Source organism: Tachyglossus aculeatus, chromosome 8 (genome assembly GCF_015852505.1).
Source record: "Tachyglossus aculeatus isolate mTacAcu1 chromosome 8, mTacAcu1.pri, whole genome shotgun sequence".
NCBI classification, from domain to species: domain Eukaryota; kingdom Metazoa; phylum Chordata; class Mammalia; order Monotremata; family Tachyglossidae; genus Tachyglossus; species Tachyglossus aculeatus.
The window spans coordinates 6,105,903-6,119,083 of NC_052073.1; the positions used below are offsets into that span (position 1 = coordinate 6,105,903).

The 13,181-nt window shown below is 48.5% G+C and overlaps 1 protein-coding gene across 1 annotated transcript in view; it reads left to right on the top strand.

The window, feature by feature from the left end:
• SDC4 (syndecan 4) overlaps positions 1-13,181 on the top strand; it is a 42,292-nt gene that overhangs the window by 18,959 nt on the left and 10,152 nt on the right. Inside the window, exon 2 of the mRNA XM_038750711.1 lies at positions 10,396-10,546. Coding sequence (XP_038606639.1) covers positions 10,396-10,546 — 151 coding nt within the window. The remainder of the gene's footprint in view (positions 1-10,395; positions 10,547-13,181) is intronic.

Here is a 13,181-nt window from a genome sequence, read left to right on the forward strand (position 1 = left end):
CTCCTACACTGTAGACCCCCTGAGAGCGGTAATCCTGCCTATCTGCTTTACTATATCGAACCCTCGCAACTGCTTAGTCCAACGCTCTGCACACGGGAAGCGCTCAATAAATACCCTCGATAGTTAATTACTACTGACCGATCGGCAGCGTTTGTGGTCCCGGTACAGAGGGTCGGGGGTCAACCTGGGAGAAGGGAAGATTGGCTGTCTTGGGGGGGAAGGTGGGAGAGAGAGGGACAGCACGGGGGAGAATGGCCCAGCTTGGGATGGACACTGGGACTGAACCGGTTGGATCTGGGCCGGGATTTTGTTGCAGGGACTGCGTGTCCCCTCCGGCTTCTGAGAATTCCCGCTCGGAGCCCCGGACCACAGAGCTGGCTGGCCCAGTCCCAGGCACAGCCCGGGAGGGAAGGCTTCCGTCCAGGAGCCGTGAATAACGAGGGACAGAGTGACCTCTCCGGGGACGGGGACACCCCCGTGAGAGGGAGTCTCTTAGGGTGGCCGAGGAGGCGTCGAGCCAGGGACGTTGGATGGGTGACAGGGTCCGTGGGCCTGAGAACGGTGATCTAATTGACTGTGACGCAGCTAGAAAGAACGGTGGTTACTAGGGACTCGAGAACACAGGAAATTTGTTTACTGTCCGACGGGCTCTGGTTCATTCATTCAATCGTATTTATTGAGCGCTTACCGTGTGCAGAGCACTGGACTAAGCGCTTAGGAAGTCCAAGTCGTCAACATCTAGAGACGGTCCCTGCCCAACAGCGGGCTTACGGTCTAGAAGGGGGAGACAGACCACGAAACAAAACATATTAAAATAAAATAAACGGAATAAATATGTACAAATAAAATGTCGAGTAATAAATACGTACAAACATATATACAGGTGCTGTGGGATGAATGAAGTGACTTGCCCGAAGTCACACAGCTGACAACCGGCAGAGCCGGGATTTGAACACACGACGTCTGACGCCAAAGCCCAGGCTCTTTCCACTGAGCCACGCTGCTTCTCAGGTGAAGTCACTGAGGCACAAAACAGTGTAGTGACTAGCCCAAAGTCACACGGCTAATTCATTCCTTCATTCAATCGTATTTATTGAGCACTTACTGTGTGCAGAGCACTGGACTAAGCGCTTGGGAAGTCCAAGTTGGCAACATATAGAGACGGTCCCTACCCAACAGTGGGCTCACAGTCTAGAAGGGGGAGACAGACAACAAAACCAAACATATTAACAAAATAAAATAAATAGAATAGATATGTACAAGTAAAATAAATAGAGTAATAAATATGTACAAACATATATACATATATACAGGTGCTGTGGGGAAGGGAAGGAGGTAAGACGGGGTGGGGATGGAGAGGGGGACGTTCTATTGGACTCTCCCAAGCACTTAGCACAGTGCTCTGCACACAGTAAACACTTAATAAATACAATTAACTGACTGACTGACCCAAAACAGTGCCCCGGGAGAATGGACTTTTCTGGAGTGAAAAGCTTTTCTGGAGTGAAAAGGCTTTTCAGCCTTCCCAAACTGAGCCCCCTTTTTCCTCTCCTCCTTCCCCTCCCCACCGCACCTGTCTATATGTTTGTACAGATTTATTACTCTATTTATTTGACTTGTCCATATTTACTATTCTATTTATTTTGTTAATGATGTGTATCTAGCTTTATTTGTATTTATTCTGGTGACTTGACCCCTGTCCACGTGTTTTGTTTTGTCGTCCGTCTCCCCCTTCTAGACTGTGAGCCCTTCGTTGGGTAGGGACCGTCTCTATATGTTGCCCAAGCGCTTAGTCCAGTGCTCTGCACACAGTAAGCGCTCAATAAATACGATTGAATGAATGAGTGCTGGCTGGTTTCTGTGAGGATTTGGGCTCCTCTGTGGCAACTGTTGTGGGTTCTAATCCCGGCTCAGCCACTCTGCTGTGTGACCAGAGAAGCAGCGTGGCTCAGTGGAAAGAGCCCGGGCTTTGGAGTCAGAAGTCATGGGTTCGAATCCCGACTCTGCCAATTGTCAGCTGTGTGACTTTGGGCAAGTCACTTCACTTCTCTGTGCCTCAGTTCCCTCATCTGTAAAATGGGGATGAAGACTGTGAGCCACCTGTGGGAAAATCTGATCACTTTGTAACCTCCCCAGCGCTTAGAACAGTGCTGTGCACATAGTAAGCACTTAATAAATACCATCATCACCTTGGGCAAGTCGCTTCATTTCTTTGTGCCTCAGTGACCTCATCTGTAAAATGGGGATTGAGAGCGTGAGCCTTATGTGGGACAGGGACTGTGTCCAACCCAATTTGCTTGTATCACCCCAGAGCTTAGGACAGTGCCTGGCAGATACCATAATTACTGTTCGTTCATTCATTCATTCAATCGTATTTATTGAGCGCTTACTGTGTGCAGAGTACTGTACTAAGCGCTTGGGAAGTACAAGTTGGCAACAGATAGAGACGGTCCCTACCCAACAGCGGGCTCACAGTCTAGAAGAGGGAGACAGGCAACAAAACAAAATATATTAACAAAATAAAATAATGTTTCTAGCAGCATGGCTTAGTGGAAAGCGCACGGGCTTGGGAGTCAGAAGGTTGTGGGTTCTAATCCCAGTTCCTGCACTTGTCTGCTGTGTGACCTTGGGCAAGTCACTTCACTTCTCCGGTCCTTAGTCACCTCATCTGTAAAAATGGGGATGAAGACTGTGAGGCCCACGTGGGGCCACCTGATGACCTTGGATCTTCCCCAGCGCTTAGAACAGCGCTTGGCACAGCGCTTAACAAATCCCATCATTATTACTGTTAAAGGAATCCAAACCCAGAGCCCGCAAGATCTGGCCTTTCTCACTGGGCCCAGTGGGGCCTGGTTTAACATTTTTAGTTTAAAGAGGTTCAAACTTTGTGAGTGTGGCACTGGGGATGACATGTCCCCCCGGCCAGCAAGGGGAGGAACTGTAGCGTGGTGTACACGGGGATCATGTGTCCCCTCCTCAAATCCGACAGACAATCATCATCAATCGTATTAATTGAGCGCTTACTGTGTGCAGAGCACTGTACTACGCGCTTGGGAAGTACAAGTTGGCAACATATAGAGACAGTCCCTACCCAACAGCCCATGGGGGCTCACAGTCTTCATCCCCATTTTACAGATGAGGGAACTGAGGCTCAGAGAAGTGAAGTGAGTTGCCCAACGTCACACAGCTGACAATTGGTGGAATGGGATTTGAACCCATAACTTCTGACTCCAAAGCCCATGCTCTTTCCACTGAGCCACGCTGCTTCTCTAATAATAATAATGGCATTTATTAAGCGCTTACTATGTGCAAAGCACTGTTCTAAGCGCTGGGGAGGTTACAAGGTGATCATGTGGGGCTCACAGTCTTCATCCCCATTTTCCAGATGAGGTCACTGAGGCCCAGAGAAGTGAAGTGACTTGCCCAAAGTCACACAGCTGACAATTGGCAGAGCTGGGGTTTGAACTCATGACCTCTGATTCCAAAGCCCGGGCTCTTTCCACTGAGGTGATCAGGTTGTCCCACGGGGGGCTCACAGTCTTCATCCCCATTTCACAGATGAGGTAACCGAGGCTCAGAGAAGTGAAGTGACTTGCCCAAGGTCACACAGCAGACAAGTGGTGGAGCCGGGATTAGAACCCACGACCTCTGACTCCCAAGGCCGGGCTCTTTCCCCTGAGCCACGCTGCTTCTAATTAATTTTCTAATTAACTTTATAATTAATTAATAAACATTAATGATGTTTATAGATCAATAACTCTATTTACATTGATGCAATTGATGCCTGTCCAGTTGTTTTGCTTTGTTGTCTGTCTCCCCCCTTCTAGACTGTGAGCCCACTGTTGGGTGGGGACCATCTCTAGATGTTGCCAACTTGGACTTCCCAAGCGCTTAGTACAGTGCTCTGCACACAGTAACCGCTCAATAAATACGATTGATTGATTGATTGATTTCTCCTAAGCACTTAGTACAGTGCAAGCGCTTAGTCCAGTGCTCTGCACACGGTAAGCGCTCAATAAATACGATTGAATGAATGAATATCTCCAGGGCCTTTGAGTCCTTCCCTGATCCTTCCTGTTTCTCTGGAAGCCGGGAATGGCTCACAGTCTTAATCCCCACTTTCCAGATGAGGGAACTGAGGCCCAGAGAAGTGAAGTGACTTGCCCAAAGTCACACAGCTGACAATTGGTGGGGCCGGGATTTGAACCCATGACCTCTGACTCCAAAGCCCGGGCTCTTTCCACTGAGCCACGCTGCTTCTCTCGCAAGCAGTTAACAAGGCCCTGCAGTTCCTCCCAGGGGCCCGAGCCAAGTTTCTGTTCTTTTGTGTCAACTTTCACCTGCTGTTTATTCTTGGGTGTGTTTTCTGGAGGTGAGCAGCCCTGCAGGGCAACTTCACCCCTCCACGCCCCAGCCTCACCCTCCTTGGGCCCCTCTAGAAGCAGGACTCAAGGTCAATCAATCAATCAATCGTATTTATTGAGCGCTTACTGTGTGCAGAGCACTGGACTAAGCGCTTGGGAAGTCCAAGTTGGCAACATCTAGAGACGGCCCCTACCCAACAGTGGGCTCACAGTCTAGAAGGTCCTCAGAGGGCATCTGGCCCCGAGGGATACCCGAGCCCTCAATCAATCAATCAATCCATCATATTTATTGAGCGCTTACTGTGTGCAGAGCACTGGACTAAGCGCTTGGGAAGTCCAAGTTGGCAACATCTAGAGACGGTCCCTACCCAACAGCGGGCTCACAGTCTAGAAGGTCCTCAGAGGGCCTCTTGCCCCAAGGGATACCTGAGCCCTCAATTAATCAATCAATCAATCAATCGTATTTATTGAGCGCTTACTGTGTGCAGAGCACTGGACTAAGCGCTTGGGAGGTACAAGTTGGCAACATCTAGAGACGGTCCCTACCCAACAGCGGGCTCACAGTCTAGAAGGTCCTCAGAGGGCATCTGGCCCCGAGGGATACCCGAGCCCTCAATCAATCAATCAATCCATCATATTTATTGAGCGCTTACTGTGTGCAGAGCACTGAACTAAGCGCTTGGGAAGTCCAAGTTGGCAACATCTAGAGACGGTCCCTACCCAACAGCGGGCTCACAGTCTAGAAGGTCCTCAGAGGGCATCTTGCCCCGAGGGATACCCGAGCCCTCAATCAATCAATCAATCAATCAATCAATCGTATTTATTGAGCGCTTACTGTGTGCAGAGCACTGGAGTAAGCGCTTGGGAAGTACAAGTTGGCAACATATAGAGACGGTCCCGACCCAACAGCGGGCTCACAGTCTAGAAGTCTAGAAGTCGCAGTCTCGCCCGCCTGGGTTCAGACTGAGGGGGCTCAGTCTGGGAAGGCCTCCAGGAGGAGGTGAGCTCTCAGTAGGGCCTTGAGCTCTCCGAAGGGCCTTGAACCTGATCACCTGGTAACCTCCCCAGCGCTTAGAAGAGTGCTTCGCACATAGTAAGCGCTTAATAAATGCCACCAATCAATCAATCAATCGTATTTATTGAGCACTTACTGTGTGCAGAGCACTGTACTAAGCGCTTGGGAAGTACAAGTCGGTGACATCTAGAGACGGTCCCTACCCACCAACGGGCTCACAGTCTAGAAGGGGGAGACAGACAACAAAACAAAACATGTAGACAAGGTGTCAGAATCATCAGAACAAATAGAATTAATGCTATATTCATTCATTCATTCAATCGTATTTATTGAGCGCTTACTGTGTGCAGAGCACTGGACTAAGCGCTTGGGAAGTGCAAGTCGGCAGCATAGAGAGACGGTCCCTACCCACCAACGGGTTCACAGACTAGAAGGGGGAGACAGAGAACAAAACATAAAAAATATATTATGTTGCCGACTTGTACTTCCCAAGCGCTTAGTACAGTGCTCTGCACACAGTAAGCGCTCAATAAATACGATTGATGGATTGAGGGGGAGAGGAGAGAGGAGACATCATTATTATTATTATTATTATTACAAATGGTGGATGCCCCAGGGGGCTGGGGGTGTGAGAAGACGGGTGATTGGCAGCTGCCGCTTTCCTGACCTCACCTGCTCAACTGCGACGAGGATGGGCCCTGTTCCACCGTAGAGGGCAAAGCCGGAGCATGTGCGTAGCAGAGCCCGGTCCCGAGAGCCAAAGATGCCTGCCAGGCTCCTGGGTGGTCCCTGCCCAAGCAACTTTTTAGGCTGCAGGGGCAGTGAATGGGGTGTGGAGGGGAAAGGGGCCGTCCTGGGGGGCCCTGCCTGCCTTCTCCCCACAAATAAACATCCTGGGAAGCTTCCTCCACCTCCCCTAATCAATCAATCAATCAATCGTATTTATTGAGCGCTTACTGTGTGCAGAGCACTGTACTAAGCGCTTGGGACGTACAAGTCGGCAACACATAGAGACGGTCCCTACCCAACAGCAGGTTCAGAGTCTAGAAGGGGGAGACAGAGAACAAAACCAAACATACTAACAGAATAAAATAAATAGAATAGATATGTAATGGGGTCAGAGGCTTGGCTGGCACCATTTTCCTGTGGTTGTTTCTTAAAGGGGAACACCACTTCTATACACTTGTTGTCCAGAGCAGCGCCCAAAGTCACCCCTGCCCCCTGACCCAATGAGTCGGGCAGGGCCGCGACCTCGTGGCCCAGTGGCAAGAGCCCGGGCTTTTCTCCCTCTTCTAGACGTGAGCCCGCTGTTGGGTAGGGACCGTCTCTAGATGTTGCCAACTTGGACTTCCCAAGCACTTAGTACAGTGCTCTGCACACAGTAAGCACTCAATAAATACGAGTGAATGAATGAATGAATGACCGCCTCTATATGTTGCCAACTTGTACTTCCCAAGCGCTTAGTACAGTGCTCTGCACACAGTAAGCGCTCAATAAATACGATTGAATGAATGAATGAATGACCGTCTCTATATGTTGCCAACTTGTACTTCCCAAGCGGTTAGTACAGTGCTGTGCACACAGTAAGCGCTCAATAAATACGATTGAATGAATGAATGAATGACCATCTCTATATGGTGCTCTGCACACAGTAAGCCCTCAATAAATACGATTGAATGAATCAATGACCGTCTCTATATGTTACCAACTTGGACTTCCCAAGCGCTTAGTACAGTGCTCTGCACACAGTAAGCACTCAATAAATACGATTGAATGAATGAATGACCGTCTCTATATGTTGCCATATGAGCCCCCCATGGGACAACCTGCTCACCTTGTAACCTCCCCAGCACTTAGAACAGTGCTGTATATATGTTTGTACATATTTATTACTCTATTTATTTTATTTTTACATATTTATTCTATTTATTTTGTTTTGTTAATATGTTCTATCTTGTTGTCTGTCTCCCCTTCTAGACTGTGAGCCCGCTGTTGGGTAGGCACCGTCTCTATATGTTGCCAACTTGGACTTCCCAAGCGCTTAGTACAGTGCTCTGCACACAATAAGTGCTCAATAAATACGATTGAATGAATGAATGAATGCTTTGCACATAGTGAGTGCTTAACAAATAATAATAATAATAATAATAATAATAATAATGGCATTTGTTAAGCGCTTACTATGTGCAAAGCACTTTTCTAAGCACTGGGGGATACAAGGTGATCAGGTTGTCCCACGTGGGGCTCACAGTCAATCCCCATTTTACAGATGAGGTAATTGAGGCTCAGAGAAGTTAAGTGACTTGCCCAAGGTCACCCAACAGACATGTGGCGGAGTTGGGATTTGAACCCATGACCCCTGACTCCAAAGCCCGGGCTCTTTCCACTGAGTCACGCTGCTTTCATTCATTCATTCATTCAATGGTCTTTATTAAGCGCTTACTGTGTGCAGAGCACTGTACTAAGCGCTTGGGAAGTCCAAGTTGGCAACATCTAGAGATGGTCCCTACCCAACAGCGGGCTCACAGTCTAGAAGGGGGAGACAGACCACAAAACAAAACATATTAACAACATAAAATAAATAGAATAAATATGTACAAATAAAATAGAGTAATAAATACGTACAAACATATCCATCATCACCCCCCATTCCCTCCCTCCATTCCAGAGAGCAGCCCCTCACTGGGTTGACTGTGAGCCCGCTGTTGGGTCGGGACCGTCTCTATATGTTGCCAACTTGGACTTCCCAAGCGCTTAGTCCAGTGCTCTGCACACTGTAAGCGCTCAATAAATATGGATTGAATGAAGGGTGAGCGGGGGTGACTCTGCCCTGGGCCTGCATGGGGAATTCCTGCTCCTGGTGGGTGGGGAGGACTGGAAGAGGTGAAAACACTCCCTGTGGGATGACTTCATGGCTGGAGAATCAGAAGCTGTTGCTGCTGGAATTCCCAGCCCCTCACTGGAATCTGTGGATTTGGCATTCAGGTGGTTCATCCGTTGCATAACTGTGGGAATTCCCGCCCCCCACTTCTCCCACGGTGGTCCTCAGCCCCCTTTTTCCTCTCCTCTTCTAATGAGAAGCAGCATGGCTCAGTGGAAAGAGCCCGGGCTTTGGAGTCAGAGGTCATGAGTTCAAACCCCGGCTCTGCCAATTGTCAGCTGTGTGGCTTTGGGCAAGTCACTTCACTTCTCTGGGCCTCAGTTCCCTCATCTGTAAAATGGGGATGAAGACTGTGAGCCCCCCGTGGGACAACCTGATCGCCTTGTAACCTCCCCAGCGCTTAGAACAGTACTTGGCACATAGTAAGCGCTTAACAAATACCATCATCGTTATTATCAGTGCTTAGAACAGTGCTTGGCACATAGTAAGCACTTAACAAATACCATCATCATTATTATCAGTGCTTAGAACAGGGCTTGGCACATAGTAAGCGCTTAACAAATACCATCATCAATATTATCAGTGCTTAGAACAGTGGCACATAGCAATAATGATGGCATTTATTAAGCGCTTACTATGTGCAAAGCACTGTTCTAAGCGCTGGGGAGGTTACAAGGTGATCAGTTTGTCCCACGGGGGGCTCACAGTCTTAATCCCCATTTTACAGATGAGGGAACTGAGGCATAGAGAAGTGAAGTGACTTGCCCAAAGCCACACAGCTGACAATTGGTGGAGCCAGGGTTTGAACCCATGACCTCTGACTCCAAAGCCCGGGCTCTTTTCCACTGAGCCACGCTGCTTCTACTACATTATTACTATATGTAGTAGTAATTACATGTTACATAGTATTACATAGTAGTAGTAGTATTACATAATACATAGTAATGATAGCATTTATTAAGCACTTACTATGTGCAAAGCACTGTTCTAAGCACTGGGGAGGTTAACAAGGTGATCAGGTTGTCCCATGGGGGGCTCACAGTCTTCATCCCCATTTTACAGATGAGGTAACTGAGGCCCAGAAAAGTTAAGTGACTTGCCCAAAGTCACACAGCTGATAAGTGGTGGAGTCTGGATTTGAACCCATGACCTCACCGTACCTCGTTCTCGCCTGTCCCGCCATCGACCCCCAGCCCACGTCATCCCCCGGGCCCGGAATGCCCCCAATCCCTCTGCCCATCCGCCAAGCTAGCTCTCTTCCTCCCTTCAAGGCCCTGCTGAGAGCTCACCTCCTCCAGGAGGCCTTCCCAGACTGAGCCCCCTCCTTCCTCTCCCCCTCGTCCCCCTCTCCATGCCCCCCATCTTACCTCCTTCCCTTCCCCACAGCACCTGTATATACGTATATATGTTTGTACATATTTATTACTCTATTTATGTATTTATTTATTTATTTTACTTGTACCTATCTATTCTATTTATTTTATTTTGTTAGTATGTTTGGTTTTGTTCTCTGTCTCCCCCTTTTAGACTGTGAGCCCACTGTTGGGTAGGGACTGTCTCTATACGTTGCCAATTTGTACTTCCCAAGCGCTTAGTACAGTGCTCTGCACATAGTAAGCGCTCAATAAATATGATTGATGATGATGATGATGACCTCTGACTCCAAAGCCCGGGCTCTTTCCACTGAGCCACGCTGCTTCTCGATAGTAGTAATAATAATAATAATAATAATGGTATTTGTTAAGCGCTTACTATGTGCCAAGCACTGTTCTAAGCGCTTAACAGATACCATTATTAGTACAGTGCCCCGCACACAGTTAGCGCTCGATAAATACGATTGATGGGTCCTTAATAAATATCATGCCTACCTGCCACTGTGGTATTTATTAAGTACTTCCTATGAGCTAAGCACTGAGGCAATCAATCAATCGTATTTATTGAGCGCTTACAGTGTGCAGGGCACTGTACTAAGCGCTTGGAAAGTCCAAGTTGGCAACATACAGAGACGGTCCCTACCCAACAGTGGGCTCACAGTCTAGAAATCAATTCAGACACCCCCCGACTGAGAGCAGCAAGGCGCCTTAACCTTTGGAGGCCTTGGTTCGACTAACGCCAACTCTTGTTTCCCCCTCCAGGTTCGGGAAACTGAGGTAATGGACCCCCAGGATTTCTATGATACGAGGTACTACTCCGGAGCCTTGCCGGATGATGAGGATGTTGGAAAAACCTGGCTGGACCGTGATTCCCACCCGGAGGACTTCGAGCTGTCGGGCTCCGGGGATGAGGGTACGGAGTCTGGGGGCACCGAGGGTGGGGAGGTGGGTTGGGGCTGTCTCTATATGTTGCCAACTTGTACTTACCAAGCGCTTAGTACGGTGCTCCGCACACTGTAAGCGCTCAATAAATACGATTGATTGATTGATTATTGCCTCGGTGCTTAGCTCGTAGGAAGTACTTAATTCTAGACTGTGAGCCCACTGTTGGGTAGGGACTGTCTCTATATGTTGCCAGCTTGTTCTTCCCAAGTGCTTAGTACAGTGCTCTGCACACAGTAAGCGCTCAATAAATATGATTGATTGATTAGTACAGCGCTCTGCACACAAGTAAGCACTCAATAAATACAATTGATAGATTGATTGACTGGGGTAGCCAGGGATGGGAAGGGGACAGAGGGAGGGGCAGCGTGTTAGCTCTGTCCCAGGGGGACTCCTGGCCATCTCCCCACCAGCTCAGTTCATTTATTCAATCGTATTATTGTATTATTATTATTATTGTTCAATCGTATTTATTGAGCGCTTACTGCTTGCAGAGCACTGTACTGAGCGCTTGGGAAGTCCAAGTCGGCAACAGATAGAGACGGTCCCTACCCACCAACAGGCTCACAGTCAAGAAGGGGGAGACAGATAACGAAACAAAACATGTAGACAGGTGTCAGAATCGTCAGAACAAATAGAATTAATGCTATATTCATTCATTCATTCAATCATATTTATTGAGCGCTTACTGTGTGCAGAGCACTGTATTAAGCGCTTGGGAAGTGCAAGTCGGCAGCATAGAGAGACGGCCCCTACCCAGCAACGGGCTCACAGTCTTGAAGGGGGAGACAGAAAAACAAAACATGTGGACAGGTGTCAAGTCATCAGAATAAATAGAAATAAAGCTAGATGCACACCATGAGACGTCATGGGTTCAAATCCCGGCTCCGCCACTTGTCAGCTGTGTGACTTTGGGCAAGTCACTTCACTTCTCAGGGCCTCCGTTACCTCATCTGGAAAATGGGGATGAAGACTGTGAGCCCCCCGTGGGACGACCTGATCACCTTGTATCCTCCCCAGCGCTTAGAACAGTGCTTTGCACATAGTAAGCGCTTAATAAATGCCATTATTATTATTAGTAGTAGTAGTAGTAGTACCGTGCTCTGCACACAGTAAGCGCTCAATAAATACGATTGATTGATTGGGCCACCCTGAGCAAGTCACTTCACTTCTCTGCCTCAGTTCCCTCATCTGTAAAGTGGGGATTAAGGCTGTGAGCCCCACGTGGGACAGGGACTGAGTCCAACCTGATTAGCTTAGATCTATCTCAGGGCTTTTCACAGTGCTTGGTACTGTGGCCCTACTGAGAGCTCACCTCCTCCAGGAGGCCTTCCCAGACTGAGCCCCCTCCTTCCTCTCCCCCTCCTCGCCCTCTCCATCCCTGCTGCCCCACCTCCTTCCTTTCCCCACAGCACCTGGATATATGTATATATGTTTGTACATATTTATTACTCTAGTTATTTATTTTACTTTTACCTATCTATTCTATTTATTTTATTTTGTTAATATGTTTGGTTTTGTTGTCTGTCTCCCCCTTCTAGACTGTGAGCCCACTGTTGGGTAGGGACCGGCTCTAGATGTTGCCAACTTGGACTTCCCAAGCGCTTAGTGCAGTGCTCAATAAATACGATTGATTGATTGATTGATTGGTACGTAGTGAGCGCTTAACAAATACCATGAAGTAAAAACCTCCTCCCTCTGGTTTTTGGCACCCAGTGCGAGGGGAGGGAGGGTGTTTTGCAAAGGAAAAGTACTGCCTGTAAAACCAGTGGAGCATGTGTGGGTGTGGGGAGGAGGGAAGGGGAGCGAGTGGCCGCCCCGCGGGTCTGGACGGGCAGTTGGCAGAAGACGAGCCCAGGGTCCCGGGCTACGGGTTTGCTCGGGACAAGATTTGGCCAGTGGGCCACGGCCGGAGGGAGCCAACCCCATTCCCGATGGCCTGATTCCTTGTCCCTACCCTTCAATCAATCAATCAATCAATCAATCGTATTTATTGAGCGCTTACTGTGTGCAGAGCACCGTACTAAACGCTTGGAAAGTCCAAGTTGGCAACATCTAGAGACGGTCCCTACCCAACAGCGGGCTCACAGTCTAGGAGGGGGAGACGGAGAACAAAACCAAACATATTAACCAAATAAAATAAATAGAATAGCTACGTACAAGTAAAATAAATAGAGTAATAAATACATACGAACATATATACATAGATCCAGGTGCTGTGGGGAAGGGAAGGAGGTAAGGCGGGGGGGATGGAGCGGGGAGGAGCGGGAGAGGAAGGAGGGGGCTGAGTGTGGTAATAATAATAATAATAATAATGGCATTTATTAAGCGCTTACTATGTGCAAAGCACTGTTCTAAGCGCTGGGGAGGTTACAAGGTGATCAGGTTGTCCCACGGGGGGCTCACAGTTTTAATCCCCATTTTACAGATGAGGGAAGGCCTCCTGGAGGAGGTGAGCTCTCAGTAGGGCCTTGAAGGGAGGAAGAGAGCTAGCTTGGCAAATGTGGGTTAGTTCAAGTGTCCAGGCGGATGCAGGGGCTTCCTGGACTGAGCCAGGAGCGAGCCGATTATCTTGTATCTACCCCAGTGCTTAGTATGGTGCCTGG